This window comes from Anabrus simplex, chromosome 4, assembly GCF_040414725.1.
Source record: "Anabrus simplex isolate iqAnaSimp1 chromosome 4, ASM4041472v1, whole genome shotgun sequence".
Lineage (NCBI taxonomy): Eukaryota > Metazoa > Arthropoda > Insecta > Orthoptera > Tettigoniidae > Anabrus > Anabrus simplex.
The window spans coordinates 166,091,798-166,116,859 of NC_090268.1; the positions used below are offsets into that span (position 1 = coordinate 166,091,798).

The 25,062-nt window shown below is 40.4% G+C and overlaps 1 protein-coding gene across 1 annotated transcript in view; it reads right to left on the reverse strand.

Moving 5' to 3' along the window:
• The window catches only part of LOC136871743 (endoplasmic reticulum transmembrane helix translocase), a 211,353-nt gene that overhangs the window by 109,002 nt on the left and 77,289 nt on the right, over positions 1-25,062 (reverse strand). The window contains exons 5-6 of the mRNA XM_067145292.2: positions 19,959-20,112; positions 10,605-10,757 (exon numbers count right to left, since the gene is read on the reverse strand). Of these exons, the coding sequence (XP_067001393.2) occupies positions 10,605-10,757; positions 19,959-20,112 (307 nt within the window). The remainder of the gene's footprint in view (positions 1-10,604; positions 10,758-19,958; positions 20,113-25,062) is intronic.

A 25,062-nucleotide genomic window follows, 5' to 3' on the forward strand; every position in this document is an offset into this window, starting at 1 on the left:
ATGTTTTGTTTGGTGCCTCCGAAAACCGTTAAAATTGGGAAAATAAAATGAATATTATTATTGTTATTTGTTAGGTACACTGGCGAGTAAAACAAAAGTTATGATTGGATGGTTTTTATGAAGTTTTAAACTTACTTCTATCCAAAAAATAAAACTGGCCTGAGTTATGAGATATTAAACGATCACTTTGTTAATGATCCTGCCTGCTATATTATTAGCAATAACCGTGAAGATTGCTTAACTACAGTAAACTCATTTCCTCATCCTGAGGTGGTGCAGCTCTTTTTAGACACCCCCCCCCCCCTTCATGGAGGGTTATTACATGTACCATTTTTACCGCAACCAAGCTCGATAGCTGCAGTCGCTTAAGTGCGGCCAGTATCCAGTATTCGGGAGATAGTAGGTTCGAACCCCACTGTCGGCAGCCCTGAAAATGGTTTTCCGTGGTTTCCCATTTTCACACCAGGCAAATGCTGGGGCTGTACCTGAATTTTTTTTGCTAGGGTTTTTACGTCGCACCGACACAGATAGGTCTTATGGTGACGATGGGATAGAAATGGCCTAGGAGTTGGAAGGAAGCGGCCGTGGCCTTATTTGAGGTACAGCCCCAGCATTTGCCTGGTGTGAAAATGGGAAACCACGGAAAACCATCTTCAGGGCTGCCGATAGTGGGATTCGAACCTACTATCTCCCGGATGCAAGCTCACAGCTGCGCGCCTCTACGCGCACAGTCAACTCGCCCGGTGTGTACCTTAATTAAGGCCACGGCCGCTTCCTTACCACTCCTAGCCCTTTCCTGTCCCATCGTCGCCGTAAGACCTATCTGTTACATAAAATCAGCTTCATGGTCCGTATCGCACTTCAATAGATTCACAATTAAGTATTTATTTATTTTCCACCTAGTCGATACAATGATTGCTTAAGGCAATTTTTAATGGTCAAAAGTGGTACATGTTTCGTATATTATCAACATCTTCAGCCACATAACACTGTTTAGATGAAAAATATATAAAATTGACAAAGTAATGCTAAAGCATGTACCACTTTTGACCATTAAAAATTGCCTTAAACAATCATTGTATCGACTAGGTGGAAAATAAATAAATACTTAATTGTGAAGACCTATCTGTGTCGGTGCGACGTAAAACAACTAGCAAAAAAAAAAAAAATACCACACATCAACCTTCCTGCCATTTGTAAATCTCTGGCAGTACGGTACCGGGAATCATCTCAAGACTCCCGAGAATGGCAGCTAATTGTGCTAACCATTACGCTGGCAGACATGACTGATGCATGCTTGCAATGCACGGGTCAGACACGAAACGATTCACCTATTTGTGCAACGTCATCAGAGCTGCAGTAGACGTACACTATTGAGGCGGACATTTCTAAACTACGAAACGCAGATTTACTGCACGACTATGACATGTTTTCATTGCATGGATTGTACGGGCAAAACTATTCACAAATTTGTGCGATGTCATCAGTGCTGCAATGAAGCAGGATCGTTGTCCTCCTCTGACGAACTACGTTGGGGTCTTTCATGCAACATTAAAAAAAAAATATATTGTCTCAAATCGCCGGGGGGCGTGTGTGTCCTAATATGCGAGGGTGTCTAATACACGAGTAAACACAGTATTTAAAACATTGAGAGAATACTGAAGCACAAACTGTGCAAGGACAGTATTCAGATAAATGAATGAGGATTTGATTTGCTATGCATTTGGATTTGGAGGATGAACCGTTGGACTGGTTTAGGTTTGTCTGAAGTAACATTACACCCAACGGTATAGCTTTAAAAGGTAAAGTAAATGAGGTGGCACTGAGGCTAGAGCTAGAATAGCAGTGTTCAAATGGATGGTCACAGAGTTTCAAAGAGTGACGTAACATGTCAAGCATTGGCAAGAAAATGCAGCATACACTGTATACTTGTATACGCTGAAGGGCAATTTTAGTGAGGATGAAACTGCATTATTCTTCGATGTAGAACCTACGGCTTTTGCTTTCAGAAGGCGTAAGTGTCATGATGGGAAGTTGTATAAAAATAGGATTACTGTCCTACTGATGGAAGTGAAAAATCAACTCTTCTCATGATTAGAAAATTTGAAAATCTGTGGTGTTTTAAAAACTCAGCATTTTCTGTGCACTTGCAAGACATCAAAAAATGCCTGGATTATGTAAGGACTGGCTGATCAGTTTGGAAAGGAAAATGGCCTGCCAATACGGAAACATTCTTCGTCAATTAGACTGGTGTGCTGCACATAAACACAAGCTCACTTTAAATAATGGATCTGCTTTCAAATATGACTGGCTATGTCTAGCCTCTTGACCAAGGAATCATTTCTTTATCTAAACGTACATCCAGAAAAATCAGGTGTGGTTCCTTCTGCGAAAAATCTTAAGAAATATTCCATGAACAAAAATAAAAAATGGAACAGCCAAAAGACAGTATTCTTCCAAGGCACACAGTGAAAAAACCCACAAAATGTTTCCAGTCATCTGACCGGGTCAGGAATGGAATGAATGAAGCTCCCATCTAGCAGCGAGGATAGGAATCGTGCCAGCTGTCGTAGCCTGTCGCACTTTTCTGGAGCAATGATTAATGACTGACAGATGAAATTATATTGGAGTGTGCTGCTGGAATGTAAAACGACAGTGAAAACCAGAGTACCCAGAGAAAAACCTGTCCCGCCTCTGCTTTGTCCAGCACAAATCTCAGATGGAGTGACCGGGATTTGAACTACGGAACCCAGCGGTGAGAGGCGTGCTGCCGCCTGAACCATGGAGGCTTACAATTCCTCTTTCTATAAATTAATATTTATTCCAATCTGCCCCCTAGAAATAAAAATATTTTCATATTAGACTTAACAGTGTTCACGTTTGAAAGAACATAGCACGTGCCATAGAACTATAGAACGACACTCCCAGCTCCACCCCTACCCCCACAACAGCAACTCTCCCTACCCCTCTGCTCACTCCCCTCACAACAGCAGACACAAGCCTACGGCGAACACGAAGTAGTACAAGGCAAGCTCTCAGATCGAACGCACCTCAGCCACAATAACAATAGTAAGTACACATTCACATCAACACACACCCTCATGCATTCCTTCAATTTACAATTCATTACTTACACTTTATTTTATCTTTTACAGATAACTATAACACCAGCACACAGGTACAGATGAGGAAGGAGCTTCCACCATAAATTAATATTAAACAACTCATGAATGACCAGGACCACATCATCTGCTTTTAACTTAAAGAACAAGACTCCACTTACAGCAGAGCTGCACATACCTACCTCTATCAACATAACCGGATCTTGTTAACAACGGAAGTGTTTTATTATATGTACACATGAAGACATCTTTTAGCAAATAACAGGACATTGTAAGAGACCCACATCATTACCTACGATCACAAGCACCAATTGATGTACAACTATGGAGAAAAACTCAAACACGGGAGTCAAATGAAGACATACGCAAGACACGCATATACAAACCTATGAAGTGTTTTTACACATGTTATTTTAATATATTTTAATGCATTCAGTGTATTTTAATGTGTTTATTGTATTTGTACATAAGACTTAGATTTAAGCATTAGAATAGGTTGCATAGTCAAATTCCAAGTCTTAAAGAAGACAGTTTTATACCCACGAACCCTGAATGATAACACATTCAGTTTATATTTAGCATGCCCAATTTGGACACATTCAGACATGTTTCCTCACAGCATCTCCCTTTAGACGAGAAATGTCAATTATTGCCTAACATATATGTTAAGGTACAAAACTATGTTCAGCTGCTGATGACCAGATAAGGTCGAAACCGGTACTGTAAGATAATTTTTTTTAAACGATAAACAGTATTGATAAGGTGGAAATCCTTTCTTATCTGTATACACAGAAGATTCATCTCGCTTCATATCCGACCCTGTAGAGAAACTGGACAAGGTTGGGTGCACACTCAATACTACATGTAAAAGAGGTTCGTGTTCATTATGGTAAGTGAAATGAAATTGATTTCAATCCCCATGTAAACGTAGTAATTACTCGTAACATTGAAAATTATAGAAGTAGATAAAGCAAAAAAGAGAAAACTGAACACTTAAGGAATTCGCTATTCGTGGAATTGCTGTCATATGGCATGCTATTTTTCTTTAGTCATCAGGAGCTGTTTTATAAAACGTGGCCTTAGCCCTGGAAACACACAAGATATGAGTGTAACGATGATGATTATGATGAATGGGAGAAACTGAAGGAAATATCCATAGTTAAACTGGATTTACAGGAGCATGTCAGCAACAGGTTCGAATCAACCTGAGGATCAGCTAAAACCCAAAGATACTGCTGCAGAAAATGAAGAACAGGAAGACAGACTAATTCTGCTGCCAAGGAAAGAAGCTCTTGCCACATTATCTGTGCTGGACTCTGTTGTCAGAGCTAGTGACGCTGATGATACAGTAATTAAAGCAATGGACCGATTTAAAAAGTTCATAGTAAGTGTGTAGAGGCAGAAACTGACACAGCCTCTTATTAGTCAGTAGGCCTGATGGATTTAGTGCGGATACTGCTTGTCTTGATTAAATCAACAATAACTTATTTTCATGGTGACTTTCAAGTTTTATTTTACAGTTTGTTGATAACTGACAACTTTGTTAGTATGTCAGTGCAATACTAACAATTTTTAGTGTATTTCCGTAGTCAAGTTACATACCCTGTTTCTAGATTAAACAGCTGCCTGCTATTGACACTGTCGGCTTCTGTGAGGGTGTGAGAGTCGAGATCAAAGACCAAGATTTGAACTGCGTTAAGGTGATTCGTGCTAACATTGCTAGCAAATAGCTTTCTATGTACATTGGATTATCCACATTTTCTCCACGCAAATTATTTTATGGAAATGATTCATGGATGATATCTTTGCATGAATTTTAACCACCTAACACAACTACAGTAATTGCACTATTTCTATTATGTAGGAGTGTGCTGCATATGGCCAAGTGCCCAGTTTCCATTTGAAAAATTGTGGCATTGATCCAAAATCCAGTTGTTAGATTAAAGGTAGACACATTATCTACTTTTGGTAGTTTTTGACATTTAACACAAAGTAAAACCACTTTAATTCAAAGTGCTTGCGAATTAACAATTGGATTTCTAATTGCACAATTTCTAATCGACTGTGAAATCTGAATCTGCAATTTCTCTCGCAGATCACATAATGAAACAAAATTATTTTACCTGAACACAAACAACAGGGCATTGCTTAACAAGAAATAAAACTGCCGCATGATGCAGTATAAACAATCCCGTTTTAATAATGGAGTTGGTAACAAATAAATGCAATAAAATTGAGGTTAAGTTATATTACAGTACTATACTTCAATTACGCGTGTACAATTGTCAATGTAACACAGCCTGACAAAAGGGTCGAAAGTGGTGACAATACAGGCAAACTTTTAAAACTTCCGTGCAAGATAGAAATGAGACTATCGTGATAACTTACGCGATTCCCACTTTATGTATGTCGACAAGTGACTGAAGAAACCAGAACCCCTTAGACCAGAAGAGAGTACATCCACAACAGCCAGAGGCAATCGCTGACAATCGGCAAGCAAGGGTGCAATACAATGAAACCTCAATTCTCCGTTTTTCGAGGGACCATGAAAAAAAATGTAAAACGCGGGAAAATGGAAAATTCAGGAATGAATGAAAACTATCAACAATTTGACTACACATCACCAAAAATGAAATAAGTATAATTATTATCTTACAAACACTCCTAAACCAAACCAAACCAAACTACAGCCCTAATGGGTCTTTGCCTGCCAAGCGATCGCTGCTCAGCCCGAAAGCCTGGAGATTACGATGTGACGCATGGTCAGTGACGAATCCTCTTGGCTGTTCCTGGCTCTCTAGACCGGGGCTGCCATCTCACTATTAGATAGCTCCTCAAAGGTAATCACGTAGGCTGAGTGGACTTGGAATCAGCCCTTATATCCAGGTAAAAATGCCTGACTTGACTAGGAATCCAACCCGGGCCCTCAGCACGACAAGCAGGCAAGTTACACCACGGTACAGGCTTCAAACATTAGAGCTACGTGAGGTAAAAATCTCTATACTTTATAATCAGTTTTACCGGGGAAACTTTGTTAGTTTCCCATGAAAACTTCTTTCAGTTCAGTAACTTTGATCAGCCAAATTCTTCGAAAAATGTAATAACGCCAAGCCAAACAACAATTGACCACAAATAGTTTTTATTTTTCTAATCTAATAAAATAAAGCATATTAGATACAAAAGCGCCATTATAATTTGGTCACCGGTATACTGTTCCAAACCTTAGTTTCTGGAAATCTTGTACCGCTACAGCATAAATTAGGCCTACATCGACTTTTAAAGGTTATGTTGAACTCAAGAATATGGAATCGAATGTAAGTACCGATTCTCAAACGTTCTTAAATGCATTATATACAATTATGGCCTTCACTAATCACAATCAAATTGGAAAAAGAAGAAATATAATTTCAGAAATTATGATTATTCATGACCTTTAGCTTCACTGGAAAGTGCGCTTCCTGCACAAGTCAATACGAGTGGGAAATGATACAAACTTTTAAAATGATGATGATGCTTGTTGTTTTAAGGGGCCTAACATCGAAGGTCATCGGCCCCGATACAAACTTTTAAAATACGACATGCGCAAATAAAACAACTGCAGTTTTTATGAGATTTTAACGTAAAAACATAAAGTTCCTAGTCTTATATTAGAACCAGAGAGTTCTCTTAGCCTCTCTCACCTCAATCCTCCAATTTTCAACCTACTCACTGTGCCCCTGTTAAGCCAAGCAACCCAGTGGAAGGCTGGGTAACCAACCCCAGCGGGAAACTGGGTAGGTGAGCCAATGGATTTGGGGGCAGTGGAAGTTAACGGGAAACCACCACTGTACTTTTCCCTCGACAACCCCACGATGGCTTTGCTTAATTCCAAATGTTCCGGAGTAAGTCCCCTAGTCGGATCTCCGGGGGAGACAGGATAAAGAGAAGCCCCTATTTCAATCCGTCAAAGTAAATTCTCTATGAAAGTTATTAGAAGGATTGCAACATGGAACGTTCGTGGTGCCCTACAGCCCGGGAAACTTGCAATAATAGAAAGAGAAATGAGTTCACATGATGTGGATATCCTTGGCCTTAGTGACACTTATTGGAAAGAACATGGACATTTTGTAACTCATGGAAGGAATACTGTATATGAGTCGAAATGGTGTTGCAATTGTTCTTCCTGAAAAACTGAACAATAATCTCCTAGGCTATGAACCCATCAGTGATAGAATCATTACCATCAAACTGAATGCTTTCCTTTGTAGGATTAATATTATTCAGGTCTATGCTCCCACAGCCATAACATCAGATGCTGAAATAGAAGAGTTCTATGAGCTATTAGAACATACCATCAATCTGTTTGCAAATAGGGAAATAGTAATAAACCAACGTGACTTCAATGCTAAGATTGGGGACACTACTGGAGACACTGACATCAGATCTGCAATTGGTCGTTATGGCCTAGGTGAAAGGAATGAACAAGGAAAACAGCTACTGGAGTTTTGTGTTGGCAATGGCATGGTAGCTTGCAACACCAGCTTCCAATATCACCCAAGGCGTCTGTACACTTGGATACCGCCTGGTGATAAGAGTCAGGAATCGGATCGATTTCATCTTGGTGAGAATGTCGGAAGACATCTGTTCTAGATTGTAAGATCTTTCCTGGAGCGGAATTTGGCAGTGACCATAATCTGTTGTCCACGAAAATACGGCTAAAACTAGAAGTCACCAAGAAGATAAGAGCAAGACAGTTTAGACTCACTAACCAGGAATCTCTTGTACGCTTCAGGTAACTTATACGGCCAAAGCTCCCAGATTTGCTACTACAGGAAGAACAATCACCTTGTCAAACGTGGGACAGAATAAAAAAGATTGTCTCCTCATCTCTCCCAGAGCCAGCTAGGAAGACACCGAGTGCAGAATCTAATCTCCTAGGTAACATATCCACATCTATTAACTTCTCATGATCCCACCACCAAAGCCAGTTAATGCATACAGCTTCATCGAGTTCATTCCTAAACTGGCCTTTATCTCCTCAGAGTACGCTCCTTCCATTGTTCCCACCTGCTTGTACAAGAGATCATTTTTGCTAGTTTCATGTATCTTACTTTTGAATAAAACATCCCAAGTCTACTCAGCTTCCACTCCCGTACAATAAAACCAGTGTAAAAATAGCTTCGTCTGTGAGCAGAGTTGTTACCTGGGAGAATTCACATCCTGAATACTTGAAATGATCTACCTGTTCCTGTTTTGTATTCCCAACCAGACATTAAATTCTCTACTTACATCATTTTAGTCTAGGAAATGCTAATTTCATGTCATACTAGCTGCACCTATTTGCACGTTCCAAGGTATAAAACAGCAGGCTTTCAGCAGTCAGCCATTAAGACCAAGTCATCAGCACAGGCCAGGCTGCTTACTATATTTCCACCTAAAATGAATCTCTATCTCTCCCTGCCACTTTATACATTTCAGCAGATGTTCCATGTAAACTATGAACAACAAAGGTGAAAGATTACAGCCTTATCTAACCCCTGCAAGTACACTGAACCTGACGCAAGTCTGATAATAGGTATAACTTTAAAACAATATTCTCTCACCCATGGGAGAATAACGAAGATAATTGAGCTCGAATAATAATAATAATTATTATTAATATTTTACAATTATTATTATTGTATGTATAGCTGTGAAGTGTTACATCCATTTAGTATTAGAATTATTATTACATCATGTGTACATACAATATGATAGCATTGTTTTTGAGGTTATGTCATGAAACAGGCACTGTATATAGACATTTATATCAGTTCAGTTAATGTAAATACCTGTAAATTAATATTATAATTTATTCTTACCTGTATATATAAATTGTAATCCATAATTGTGAAACACACTGTAACTTCCAGAATGGTAATAAGCACTAGAATCATTGATAATATTCTGTACAGTATAATCTATGTATTACGCACTCTAGAATTTTCACAAAGATATATTTTGTAATGTAACTTTCTAGAAGCCTGGCCAGGCACATATATAAGGAGATGGTCTTGATGGGAATGACGAGTTTCGAAAGTTAGTTATTATTTGGAAGTTATTGGTTGACGAGTTATGGTATAGCAAGAATATACTTGTCACTTTGTGACATGCGGTAAACACAGTCGCCATATTGAAGAGATCGGCAGTTGTTTGTTTTAAATGGCAGTTTGTGAAGTGAGTGTCTTGTGACAGCAGTGGTCAAGGTTATGTGTGTGTTTAATTTGTAAATACATGTAAATAAAATAATTGTACCAACCGACAGCATCTCGTGCGTTTTTGTGAGTACATTAAACCAAGAACTCATTTTATCACCATTCCTCACTGTAGCCCAAATGCATTTGACTGCTTTTTAATAATCTACCCCTAAATCCCATAATCCCTCAGTATGTCTAACATCTTTTCCATTGCCTTATATAAGTCTGAATGGTTTGACACAGCGGCTAGCCAGTTCCAGTCCCAGTGGTGAAAACATTTTCTCCATCAGAATGTTAGCCGGCAGGGTAGGAGGTGGTGGTATACAATTTCTAATTACTGAATGCCAAAAGCCTGGATTCAAATCCAAACGTCTCTGCAGTGTTCGTAAGAAGTGACATCATATGAACTGTAGATGGTGATTCGTCTGTTGGATGGCGGCATTAAGCCTTGAGCAGACTCCTTGCTATTTGATAGGAGTACGCTATGTGCAGACATCAGGTTTCACCATCTCCCTATCTCATCATCATCATCATCATCATCCCACATCCAGATGATTAAGTCGCCCATTGGCGTCAAATAGAAAAACCTGCACCAAGCAAGTTAAATATGTACTCTTAACACTCCCGGTACTAAAAGTCATATGATAAGTAAGTAAGTATTCATCACAAGGCAATTCATGGTAAATTACATTTCAAGCTGTACAATAAAAAGTGACAAATTTTACATCTACACAAATGAAGACCATAATTGTTTCGTAAGTCAGCCAAGCAACAGAGCATAGAGATCTTATAAAACCAAGCAGGTGGCTGTGCGGTTACGGTCGCACAGCTGTGAGCTTGCATTCGAGAGACAGTGGTTTCGAACCCCACTGTAGGCAGCACTGAAGATGGTTTTCCGTGGCTTCCCATTTTCACAACATGGAAATGTTGAGGCTGTGCCTTAATTAAGGCTATGGTCGCTTCCTTTCCACTCCTAGCCCTTTCCTACCCCATCATCGCCGTAAGACCTATCTGCGTTGGTGTGACGTAAAGGAAATTGTAAAAAAAAGAAAAAAAATCTTATAAATCTGTCCAAAAGAACTGAAATGGTCAATTAGGGAATTCACAACATGATATTGATTACAAAAGCTTAAATGCACTTCGAGTTTTAGAATCACCATTACGGGCCCTGGTTACTACTAGCAGCATAAGGGTATTAATTAGTAATTATTTCATTTTTAGTTATCAACAGTAACTCACTACCATACAGCTCCCAAACTTAAATTACCTCGTAATCCAGCAGAAGATTTGCTGGGTGGTGTGTGCTGGACAACTTTGGTACCACCAAAGAGAACATGGAGTTTTCCATCAGTTTCAATATCAAGAACATGATCTGGTTCCAGGCTTTCAACTGGTTCCTTCATCTGTGGCACTGATTCACCTGTAAGACAGAAGAGAGATTTTAAAATTATATTAACATCTGAGTTCCAAGAATATCACTTTGTATCTAATAAAGACCTCTTACTGCAGTTTATAGACCCCCCCCACATACACACAGTGGCCTCAACGTACAAAGGTGTCCCCTGAGGGGGAAAGTTAAGACCAAAGAGGTGCCCCAACTGCCGCAAGCAGAGTTGCGTACTGTCGTTTAGAAACAAATTAGACCTCTGGATTTCAGGCAACTAGTGAACTGTGATTAAATAAATAACTAAATAAATAAATAAATAAAGTGCAAGTCCTTTATCCATTGGATTACTGTACTGCATGCATTTTAGATGTCCTGTACTTGAACGGAAAGTACCCGATGCCCTTAAAACATCGTGGCTTATCGAACTTTCCTATGACGAGGAGAGTAAGTCTCTCACTTCTGTCTGCATTAGAAGTTTACAACACAGTACAGCGACTATCCTTGCACGATTTCCCGCTATGGTATCTCTCTCGTAATTGCCACGTTACAAAGTATTCTAAGAAACATTAATGCACGCAATCACCTTGATTCAAAGTTTAAACCTTTCAAATGCCATGGAAAAACCTATTTCCGAAAAAGTATTGAACAAACTGCATTTACAGTATTCAAATAATGAACATGGATAAATCACTGGCAAACATAACCTTACGCAACGAAAGAAAAAAAAACATAAGATTCAAAGACGAGGACAAATTATGCTGGCTCTGTTCTGCAAATGCTGTCTGCATTTTTTAGATGCATTGTACTTGCGCGGAAAGTGCCCGAAAAACATCGTAGCTTATCAAACTTTTCTATGACAAGGAAAGGAAGTGTCTCGCTTCTGTGTGCATTGCAACACAGTACAATGACCCCCCACCCTTGTACGATTTCCCGGCTGGCACTTCTCTCCTTTGAGCTTGGTATTAAAAATAAATGAACAATGCAGTTTTATTGGCATTGACAATATTGTTCGGTGCGTATGACCTGATTATATGCACGCTTTTTCGCCAACTGTCGGCATCGCCAGTGTTCACAATTAAGTCAATCTTATGTTAATTTTTAAGGACACTTCCTCTAAAGCATTACTTTGTCAATTTTATATATTTTTCATCTGAACAGTGTTATGTGGCTGAAGATGTTGATAATATACGAAACATGTACCACTTTTGACCATTAAAAATTGCCTTAAGCAATCATTGTATCGACTAGGTGGAAAATAAATAAATACTTAATTGTGAATCTATTGAAGTGCGATACGGACCATGAAGCTGATTTTATGTAATCGCCAGTGTTTGCGGATTCTACTTCTCCGCACATTGCCCGCTACGTGATATTGTGGCTTTCCTTAAAACGCTGAATACAAAAGAATTACGATTTTCCTCAAACTTAGCAAATATAACGCATACTGTAGACGCACCGGAGTAAAAGTACAGGAAACTCTCCCAGCAGGTTCCGGAAGACAGATTCTACATGACGTGGATTAATTTTGAATTTAAATTACTCTGAAAAGTACCAACTTTTTAAAATGTAAAGGCAGTTATGAATTAAAAGTCTGATTTTTGGTAATAGGGACCGACATTGTTCTTCGAATTACGAATTATCCGTATTTCGAATCAAACAATTTAAATAACATACAAAAGCGTACCTCATGTTTCTGGGAACGAGAACTTCTTTGAATTAGGCGGGATTTTGAATTAACCGATTTCGAATTATTGAGGTTCTACTGTATTTATTTTTTGTGGGAAGCCACTACAATTTCCCAAGAGCACTTATTTTTCTAATTTTACGTTTAGATTCTAAGTTAGAACCGAGCCAACAATTACATTTCACACAGTGCTGTGGTTTCTGTGAATCATTCCGATACTTGAGGGACAGTTAAATATGGACACTCGCGTAACATAATCAGTGAGTGGTTACCCCGCGCCGACCTTCAGGAAACGACAACCCATTGCTGTCTGCAAGGGATTGTGGTTCCATGGTTTGGTTGCTGCCTGTAAGGGATCGTGTTTCCATGGTATGGTTGCTGCCTATAAGGGATCGTGGTTCCATGGTTTGGTTGCTGCATACGAGGGATTGTGTTTCCATGGCTGGGTCGCTGTCCATCAAGGAGGATCTACGGAAACAACTTCACTGTAACCAGCACAATTGTAAGGTGAACCTTATGTGAATAAATTAATTCAATCTAAAGAATTTGGAACTCATTGTAGTTAGGACCTCTCTATGTACCCAGCTCCAGTTCTACACCCAGTGTGCCCTATGATTAAAATATTTTTACTGTCCAATACATCTAGTCGTGGCTTGTTAACAAATTTCCTAAAATAGTATGTACATTTAAACAAGTTTGCAGTGTTTATAACAAGGCTAAGGAAATAGTGAAATGTTAACTTTTAAGAATGAAAGTCCCTTAATTGCTCTGATTTCAGATGGCAGTAAAGTGAGGCGCAACACTATAGTTAGTCTTTCCACTGACACCTGCGAATGTAAATCAATGAGAAAATTAAAACTCACCCAGTTAGCACTCACACTGGGCGGAAAATACTAAAGAGTCACCAACCCAAATAACACAGATGCTAGTAAAATATCAAGCGATAACAACGGATTTGCGGGGGCCCGTGGAATGTAGCGAGGGGTAGAAGACAAAATACCAGTTCGATCAAGAATTAATAATTCACTTTGTCATGGGCAAAAAGTAGCCACGCACCTCCTTATGGGTCATCAAGGAAGATTGAAATTTGTCAATGGTTTACAACATGTTAGCACAACGGTAGGAAAATAAAGATAATGATCCAACAAAAGTAATATTTTGTGGGAAAAAATATGAAAGGAAAATAAAAAATGTCGATCAGTTAAAATGTGTCAAATCTATACTTTGAACTTTGTTAAGTGCTCACAATGTAACTAAATTTAAACATAATTAGCCAAAACATGTCAAGACATGATGGTCAATGGGGTAAAAATTTATTGAAGGATTTCCTTATATACGACATTCCTGTACTTTATTTTCTTATAATTTTCTTTACATCACACTGACACAGGAAGGTCTTATGGCTACGATGGGATAGGAAATGGCTATAAGTGGGAAGGAAGCGATCGTGGCTTTAAGGTGTGGTGTGAATATGGGAAACCACGGAAAATTATCTTCAGGGCTGCTGACAGTGGCGTTTGAATCCACTATCTCCTCAATGCACGAATGCATGCTCACAGCTGAGCGATCCTAACCGCACAGCCAACTTGCTTGTTAGGTTCAATTGTCAGGAGTCCATCAGTTGGAGCATGGGTGTTGATGATGATGATGCTTGTTGTTTTAAGGGGCCTAACATCGAAGGTCATCGGCCCCTAATGGAACGAAATGAATGACATGAGACATGAAGTTAAAATTTTAAAAAGTATCCACTGACTAGAATGGTGATGAGGAAAAATGAGGGTGAGATTAAAACAGTCAGTGGATCTAATACGCAATGCCTTATGTTCTATTAAAATAAGAGAAAGAACAGGAAATCGAAGGAATAAGGCATTGCCCAGTAATACAGATATTAACACAATTTACGTTAGACGTTCAAATAACACATTAAAATGCGCAACACAAACTAAAATGAAGTCAATGAGATAAAAGCGCAACTGACATAAACAACACTAGGACAAAGGACATCATCACACACGATAAAACAGACCGCTATCCCTCATAAAGCGGACGACGAGGTCTGCTGACTGCTCGTCATCGCGCAAGATAAGGGAGATAGTACTCGGAAGGTTAATACTACGGCGCAGATCGACCAGGTCCACACACTCCGTGAAAGACAGCTAGTGATGTGTACTTTGGCCAATCAGCATGTTTAAGAATCCATCGAGGGGGAGCCTCGACGGATTTATGTTTCAACAAAGTAAGAATAATGGGAAAATGGTCACTGTCACAGAGATCATCGTGTGCATTCCACCGAAACAGTGGAACCAACGTTCGGCTGCATAGACTTACGTCTATGCGAGAGTATGTGCCGTAACGTACACTAAAGTGAGTTGGTTCCCCTGTGTTCAAAATACATAAATCCAGATCTGTTACAAGTGTTTCCAGCTCTCTTCCTCGGGGACAAGGTGTCTCAGAGCCCCATATGGGGTGATGGGCGTTAAAATCTCCCAATAAGAGGAAGGGTGGTGGAAGCTGATCTATAAGATCAGCGACATCATTGATGTTCAGATTCTGGCCTGGTGGAAGATAAACATTACACACTGTTGCTATGACAGGCAGCGAGACGCTAACAGCTACAGCCTCAAGAGGGGTTCTTAATGGAACCTCTTCGCTGTAGCTATCAGAACGTACAAAAATGCCAACGCCTCCGCAAGCCCGGTGAGCATAGTATCGTTCTGTCGAGTATAGTTTGAAATGCCTCAAGACCGTATGATGACCAGGTCTGAAATTGGTCTCCTGAATACAGACTATACTCGCTGCGTACTCACTAATAAGCTGACGTAACTCAGCAAGATGCCTGTCATAACCGTTACAATTCCACTGTAACAGTGCCATAGTGTGGACTATAAAAGGAGTGTTAGGTTATGAGCGAAAAAATGCTCGTAAGCCTAAACACTATCTAGTTCTACATCCGTAGATGTAGAGGACAGCCCGACATCCATCCCGTCATCGAAAGATGGCAGGGGTGCCGCCCAGAACTTCGACGCTTTTCGGGCGCGAGGGGGTCCCCTACGAGGAGAGCGCGCAGGTTATGGAGCAGGAGTGCCTCCTGGTGCAGACTCATATCCCCCAGATGGGGGGCATGACTTCTCCTTCGCAGGGGAAGTCCGAGAGCGCTCAGGACGGGCGCTCTTCTTCCCCTGTTTCTTTTCTAGTTTAGACGGGCTGGGAGATGGTTTCCCAGCCCTGGTCGACGATGCTGCCTCCGCCGGCTGGGGCACGACTTTCGTCGACCTCCTAGGGGGGGAGACTTAGCCTTCCCCCCTTGCTGTGCACAGCCGGCACAGACTTCTGGTTGGTCGAAGCTGGGGTGGTCCCCACCTTCGAGCTTTGACTATTCGCGACGTTGCTGGGAGCAGCAACAGTCGCCTTGGGCGCAGCGGTCTGGACAGGTGTCGAGGTTGTGAATGACGAACCTGGAAGAGTCTGAGCTATCAACCTATAGTCGAGTGTACGGGCAGGTGTATTCGTAGAATTAAACTTACGGCGCGCTTCCTGGTAGGAAAGACCATCCAGGGTCTTGATCTCCTGGATCTTCTTCTCACTCAGGTATGTCGGACAATTCCGATCCCGAGGAGAATGAAAACCGGAGCAGTTAGTGCACTCCTCCGCGCCGTGAGCTACTCGTCCACATGTACCACATACAGCCTGATTCGAACAGCGAGATACCATATGTCCGAATCGCTGACATTGATAGCATCGCATAGGAGGCGGGATGTACGGCCTCACATCGCAACGATAAGTTGTTACCTTGACTTTGTCTGGTAACACTGACAACTTGAAAGAGACACTGAAGGCACCAGTGGCAACGTCTTCACCGTTGACCTTGCGCGTAATGCGCCGGACGTGTGTCACGCCACGGTTCTTCATGTCTTCCATCAACTCGTCGTCAGTGTTCAAAATAAGGTCGCGGTGAAAGATGACTCCGCGAACAAGGTTCAAGGACTTATGCTCCTCCACTTTGACGGGAATTTCGCCAAAGTGCTCGCACTTAAGCAACTGATCAGCTTGCAGTGCTGTACGAGTCTTTAGAAGCAAACTACCGTTCCGCATTTTCTTAAGCTCCTCCAGTTCGCCATAGACGCCTTCGATGTGTCTACTAAACAGGATCGACTTCACCAGCTTAAAATCTTGCCCATCGGTTCTGGTAGCGACCAGAAACCTAGGGAAGCTGGATCCCATTCCTTCACGCTGCGCATGTTCCCAGGGAGTTGAACCTCTCAGGGAAGCAAAAGTTAAAGACTTAGGTGGGCGACCACCTTGAGAGAGCCGACTTCGTTTGGAAGCCATGCCCGATAGCATCCTCCCCGAATGCCACCCACTCCGATCAGGGGTCTCTGTAGCCGAACCAAGCAGCCAAGGCAATACCCACCTGGTCATAGCAGGTACTGCCCGGGGTCCGATGTTGGACGATGCCTAATACGGGATGACTGAGGCAATGAGCACTAGTACTCCCTTCCTCCAGTCACCCGCAATAGCATGTACCCCATAGCGTGTACAGAGCACTAAATATAGAAAAAATAATTAAAAATAATTAATAAGAATATGTCCTTCTGGCATTCGGCTGTGCGGGGACCTGCGTTGTCAGGCGGATACCACTGCCCGGGTACATGACACTCCCACCCGCCGCGTCCTGGGTGGTTGCTGGCACGGGCTTTCGAGCGTAGTCGCACACATAGGAGCTCCATCGCCGAGCAACACGTACATCAAAATTTCGAATGGTCTACATCTGACCCTCGGAAAAATAATAAAAAATAAAGAGGGGACCATGGCCACATGACCCTTTAAGTCGCCTTCTACGACAGGCAGGGATTACCTATGGATGTATTCAGCCTCTCCCATCCACAGGAGGTCCATCACATTATACCAAACCGCAATCCATGTCCGCGCCAAGGTCGCCCCTTTTTGTCGCCTCTTACGACAGGCAGGGGATACCGCGGGTGTATTCTACATGTGCGTCCCCCACCCGCAGGGGGTAGTGTGTTTGGTCCGCGAGAGGTATTTTATTTCCCTCAAGTCCGCCGGCAAGCCGGTTAGGACCCCCCTATCCGCCACCTGGGACGCGCCACGTGGGAGTATCACCTCTCCCCATGCTACTCAGGTGTAGCAGGTTCGTGGAGCATGGGTGTTGGAACAAATATTCTTAAGTCCAAGAAACTCTTCATCTCTCTGAGTGGACAGTGGGCTGGGTGGCTCAGACGGTTAAGGCGCTGGCCTTCTAACCCCAACTTGGCAGGTTCGATCCTGGCTCAGTCCGGTGGTATTTGAAAGTGGTCAAATACGACAGCCTCGTGTTGGTAGATTTACTGGCACGTAAAAGAACTCCTGCGGGACTAAATTCCGGCACCTCGGTGTCTCCGAAGACCGTAAAAGTAGTTAGTGGGACGTAAAGCAAATAACATTATTATTATTATTGTACCGGGCGGTACACCTCCAGGCCGCTAGTTCAAATATTGCGCCAATTGAAACTCCTCTACAGGAGAAAGCCTGAACTTAAAAAACTGTTTTAACTGAACAGTTTCTCCGAAGATGGCTCTGTGTGAATTTTGATGTGTTTTTGTTTGTCACTGATCAAGAAGTGTGGACGTTCTCTACCAGATGTCTCTACAAAAAAACTCTGATCATGCACTCTGGTGCAAAGGAATGAACCTTCCTGAAGACATTTGGTATTCTTAAGTTTTGTCTTTACTAAATTTTGTTCTTTTATTTTTTAGGTTGGCAATATTTATCTTTCTGTCTGCCAGTTTTGAACTCAGCCAATCCCGAATTTCTTTAATTAATTTTTGACCAATAGTGTCTTTCTTCTTCGATGCTGATGTATAACTTTTAGCGACCCAATAAAATTGAGGGGGAGCGTCTACTCATTCTTGAAAGGTCTCGAATTTTCCACGAGGGTATAAAAACTGCTGATTTTCTTGTCTTGGGGCCACTAGTATAACATCTAACTCTGTGTGTGGATATGTAGCAGGGGGCGGGAAGCGCCTCTTTCTTCAAGCAGCAGTTCTTCTACAAGGTAATGGCCTTTTAACATCTTTATTTCTTGCTAGCTCAGCAGTGTAACTCTCGGGGAGGGTTCGAAACCTTTAATATGTAAACAACTAAACATGTAAACCCTTTTTCTTGCTAAACTTCTGTTTTCTTGAACTTTAAGTCCGGGATAGAGAGTGGTCTACCCTCTCGAGCTCCCCTTCATTTTGAAGTTGAGGTGACTACGTTTTCATAACCGTTTCTTCTCTTCCTTAATGTATTAAAGTTTTCTCATACGAGTCACCTCTCTAGCTTGGGATTAGCCGCTGTATTATCGGCCTAGCGCCACATAGGTCTTTAAAAAAAAACTTAGTGTAGGAGTGCAAGTAATCACCTCCATCCAATTTTGTATTTTGGGCCATTCATTTAACTCTTTTCGTTATCCTTCCTGAGAAGGCCCAGTAGATTGGGTACGAGGTACCCCTGTACCATTATATGTGTGTCTTGAGGGCAGTTAGTAGTGAAGTTTGTTGTGGCCTTTGATAGGCTTGTAAAATTAAGAGCAGGTCCGCTCTTTCTGGTATTATTAAGCGGGAGCAAGAGCTCCAGGTAATTAAGGGTTTTCTGCCCTTTGGTATTTGGTGATTGTGAGCTGAGAGCTCAGAGTTGTATACGGTGGGGCTTGAAGCCCAGATCATTAAGTTGTTCTCTAATCTTGGACTTCTTGATTGTGTACCTGATTTAACTGGTTGTTATTTGTTGTATGCTCAAAAGTTCTATGTCACCATTGTTAAGTTTTGAAAATATAACCTTTATTGAAATTTTAATGCATTTTTCAGCCTTGTAGTTAGACCCATTCCAGCCCGCAACTTCTTTCACCTCTGCTGATCCACCAAAACACGGTAACAATTATTATTAGAGTGGACAGTACACTCAACCACACAAAATTTGGCCTTTGCAGAAGATGATTTTCTTTCAAAATCCTTTTGTTTGAAATAGGATGAACATATTGTATAGGGGGTAGGATTCCAAGTATTATCTCTTCAGCCACCCGCTATCTGAAGTTTACAAATATCCTCGTGTTTTGAGAATATATAAAATTAAATATTTCTTTGCTGGCTGAGCACATCTTTAATGTCTTCCTTGCCTGAGCAGCCCTCCGACATTCTGAATGAACAGTCAAAACTCAAATTATGTACAGAATACGACCACATGATACAAAAATGTCTTCCTAATCATAATGTTTGTAACATACATAAGATATAGACTGTTTCTATTCCAGAAGTACCTTGACATGACGGCCAATCTAATTGGAAAAAAGTGCTCCCAACGAGGAAATGTGTTCACCATCCAGAAGGATGTGAGTGTACTTCGCTGTTAGGAAGTTGAAAAATTAAGAAACATGAATGACTTGACCCTGGAGAACACTCAGCTTACATCAGAAATCAGTGCCAGTTAAGTTACTACCATTCAGTGATATTTCATACCACTATGTAATATTCTGAAGAAAAGAACCCAAATCTATAGTGAGCGCAGTATCTCACCTGTTAAAAGACTCTCATCCACAATGCAAGGCCCTCGGAGCAACAAGAGATCACATGGAACAAAGTTGTCATTTTGGGACCGTGCAATAGATACAATATCACCAGGCACTAGCTGATCAGTGTAAATTGGCCGCCACCGCCGATTGCGATACACCTGCAATAAAAAATACCTTTATGTTACCATAAACAATTCATACATTATCACAGAACAATTTCTATACAATTTAGTAGCTTTGATAGTAAGAAAGACTAAAATGAACCACCTGAATTATTATAAGTCTGCTTTAGGAAAAGTATTTTTTTTTTGGTTGGACTTCTTATTTTATACTATAACCTGCTTTACATTTGTACTGTCCTCAAGCTATGTGTAATAAACAGCGCAATTCGCGAACTATCACTTGATTATGTCTGTAAACAGGTAGGACTAGAGTCTTATTATTAGAGCCCAGATTCTATGTAATAGTAAAAAAGAGAATTATATACGTAAGTGTGTGTTCGAGTCATCAGTCCATAGACTGGTTTGATACAGCTCATTTCTACGTAACTATTGCATCCTACGTCTGTTTGTCATAATTATTCATACCTTGGTCTATCCCTACTGTTCTTACCATTTACACTTCCTTCAAAAACCAACTGAACAAGTCCTGGGTGTCTTAAGATGTGTCCTATCATTCTCTCTCTTCTTCTCATAAAATTTAGCCAAATCGATTTCCTTCTTGCCAACTCAATTCAGTATCTCTTCGTTCGTGATTCAATCTATCCATCTAACCGTCAACATTCTTCTGTAACACCACATTTCAAAAGCTTCTATTCTCTTTCTTTATGAGCTAGTTATCGTCCATGTTTCACTTCCATACAATGCCAAGCTCCACACGAGTCTTCAAAAACATCTTTCTAATTCCTATATCAATGTTTGAAGTGAGCAAATGTCTTTTCTTAAGAAAGGTCTTCCTTGCTTGTGCTAATCTGTATTTTATGTCCTGCTTACTTCTGCCATCGTTAGTTATTTTACAACCCAAGTAACAATATTCATCTACTTCCTTTAAGACTTCATTTCCTAATTTAATACTTCCTGCATCACCTGCCTTCGTTCGACTGCACTCCATTACTTTTGTTTAGGACTTGTACTCCTTACCCAAGACTTCATCCATACCATTCAGCAGCATCTAGAGATCTGCTGCAGTCGCAGATAAAATAATATCATCGGCAAATCTCAGGGTTTTGATTTCCTCTCCTTGGATTGTGATTCCCTTTCCATATTCCTCTTTGATTTCCTTTACTGCCTGTTCTATGCAAACAGTGAAAAGGAGGGGGGACAAACTGCAGTCTTGCCTCCCTCTTTTCTGGATTGCTGCTTCTTTTTCAAAGCCCTCTATTCTTATCACTGCAGACTGATTTTTATACAGATTGTAGATAATTCTTCGTTCTCGGTATCTGATCCCAATCACCTTCACAATCTTAAAAAGCTTGGTCCAATCAACATTATCGAATGCCTTTTCTAGGTCTACAAAAGCCATGTACATGGGCTTGTCCTTGATTCGATCCTCTAAGATCAGACGTAAAGTCAGGACTGCTTCACGTGTTCCTACATTTCTTCTGAAGCCAAATTCATCTAAGTATGTAGCTAAAATTGACAAAATATGTAGTTAAATATATAATAAGTAAAAATTATGTAACTTAATATCTAACCTTTGATGTATGCTTGTACACAGAAAAGGAAACAAAACCAAAAAAAAGTTAAAAACTGCAGATGTTAGCGAAACTCTAATTTTGATTCGGAGGCACAATTAATAACATAAATATTTTTCCAAATTTTCTGCAGTCATCGAATACCTTCTGTCTTAGGATGTTCTTGTATATAGAAGATGACCTTTCAGCTTCACATGAAGTCACTGGAGTGTATTTCAAATGAGGAATGATAATGGAAGATACTTTCTTCTCAGGGAGCTGAACAGACTCATCGTTAAGTATCTGGCATACATTTGAAAATAAATAATTGGATTCTGGGTTCTTTTTCAATACATCATTGAATTTTACTGAAACACAATCACCGATTGTTCCCGGCACAACACTCAATTTACAGATTGCATCTTCCACAATAGAGACAGATTCATGGAGGGGCAGTCCAAAAGTTTCCAGCTATGTAATGATGTTTGGAATCCAACAAAAATGGCTTGTGATGTATGCAATCGATGAAGCCACTTTCAAATCTTGAAAAACACTCATACACTCACACAGAGACGCTGCACTTTCAGGAGGAAATGTTTCCACCACTGACTTCACTGCTTGAAAACGTTCATTAAAGAATTTCACAGCTTCTATCCATGTTCCCCATCTAGTGATCACCGGCTTGGAGGTAAAGGCACATCTGGTAACAATTTCTTGCAGCACTGCACGTGATCGGGAGATATGCAGAAAAATTTTCTTGTTGCTGATACTACACCATTCACTTCAGGAAACTTTTCTCATATGGTCTGAGCTACTCGATGTAATCCACGTGCCAAACATGTGAAGTGGACCATATTGGGGTAAAATACAGACAACGCAACCGCAGCTTTTAGCATATAGGATGCAGCGTCTGAATAGAGCACCAACACTTTTTCTTTGTTAATCCCTAGCTCTGGTATGTCGTTGATGAATCACAAAACCGTAGCATGATTTGTCTGTTCTAGTGGTTTGCAATAAATTAATTAAAACTTATACACAGCCTCTGGATCCAATTTACTTGCTAGGAGATGTGCAATGAAACAACCCAAGGCATCGACCAACTCGCCAACGGCAATCCATATGTATGAATCGCTAAGTTCAGCTCTAATTGTTCCCATTGTGTGAATGTAACAGGAGTTCAAATAGTTCTTCCGGAGTGTTGATTCATCTAGAATACTGAAATTGCAATATTTGCGTAAGAATCCTTGAAATTTGGAACTCCAAGTTTATACCATGGTATGTTTGTGTACCATTACATTACATTTGAGGCGATCATACCCACAGAAAAGGAGCAGACAAAATGGTGCGCAGCAGCTTCAGGCAGTACAAATGCATAAAAATTCTCACCGAGATGCAGATAAATCTAAGTCTAGAAGGCGCAGAATCAGAGACCTTGCAAAGGAGCTTCAATATGGAACACATATTGTTTTAGAAAATAATTGAATCCAATTCATTCTTAATACTGGAAGAAAAAGATCGCATAGGAAAATCAACTCAGAAGCCAGAAGAAGCAGTCTAACATTATTAAGGAAATAAATAACAGATGCTACGTAACTGCAGAACAACAAGTCAAGTTGCAGAAAGGATTGGAGATCTTTAAATTCAAAATATATGAACTGGGAGACATTGGAACCCCAGAAAGAAAACACAAAAGGGCACATGTCCGTGCTACAAGCGGTCTAAAAACACTGAAGAATAATCAAAGTAGCAGGTGGAATCCGAAATTAGCCTGTGGAAAAAATATATTTATTAAAAGAAGCCACATCTGAATAATTATACAGACGCATTTTCAACATAAGGAGGCTAAAATGAATGATCCAATTACATATTCCGCCAGTATGTCATTTTCTACTTTCATGAGCGACTGACATCATGAGATCCGCCTGAACTGTTGGGTGAAGTTTGCCTGGGATACTATAACGAGGTCAAGCATTACCATGCCGTGGGACCAGAGATGACGTCTCGAGAGATGTAATCCAGCCACATGGGGATGGCATAACGAGCAAGCAGAAGCCAGCAGTCCCCAGAGGAGGGACGAGATATAAGATAAGTTTCCTGTGTAAAAATATTTGTAGTATTTGACAGAAATAATTTGTGTCAGTGAAATATTTACTATAAATGAACTAATCAATATATGAAAAATGTTTCCACCTAATCGATACCTTTCTTTTTATTTAGCCTTTGACTGCTATAGATCCTAATATACAGTTTACTATTGAAGAAGAGAAAAACGGTTCGATCAACGTTTTAGACGTTACAACAACTAGAAAAGGGAACCAATTTTACTTTGGAATTCATAGGAAGCCTACATTCACTCCAACCATGATTCATAATAATTCTCCACATCCCGACTCACAGAAAAAATCTGCGTATTATAGCTTTATTAACAGGGCCTTCAAAATTCCGTTAACCAACAAAGAGAGGAATAAAGAACTTGCTTTCATCCGACAACAGGCCTTCATTAATGGTTTTAGTCTTAAAACTATTAACGGGTTAATTACTAAATGTAGATGTAAACAACAAAATAAATTAATAAAACAGTCAGAGCAAACAAAAAAATACGCGAGGTTCACCTCTAACATCTACGTAATTACTAATTTATTTAAGAAATACAACATCAAGGTAGCGTTTTCAACAAACAATAACACTAGGCACAGGTTTTTCAACCATAACATGGTTAATAAGAACAAAGAAGAATGTTTCCAGGATTCAGGAATTTATAAGTCGATATGCAACCAGTGCAAGGCCACATATTGGGCAATCCGGACAGAAACTTTGCAATAAGATATCAAGAACACGTCAATGTGGAAAAACATAGGTTTTCCGCAATGGGAGTACATATGAAAGAGACGGGTCATAAATTTACAGATATCAAGAAAGACCTTGTAATCATTAATAGACTAAATAAAGGAAGACTGATGAATAGTTTAGAAAATATATACATTTTTCTGGATAAGTTAATTAATAAGGACAAGAACTTAAATGAAATGAATGAACAAAGAAATCCCTTATACGAACATATATTGAGATACATGGAATTATTAGGTAGGAATCAAATACACCCAGCAATTGTAACAAGCAAACACAAGCCCACTACATCACAGACAGAAGCCACCTCCTTGCGTGAAACAACAAACGACGACACGTCCTCACTTCCCCTCCCCCCTCCGAATCAAGCTAGCATACAGACCTCATCATACTGCTACTACACAAGGTCGAGGACAGCAGAATCAGACCCACACCCATAATTACGGGAAGTAAAGGAAGTAAACTGGACAGGGGTAAGTTCAAAATTTCTCAATTTCCATTATTTTAAACAGTGTCCTTAAGCAACACATCCCCAGGTGATTTAACTAATAGACGCATATTTCTTTTTGCCGGTTACAGATTGTACAAC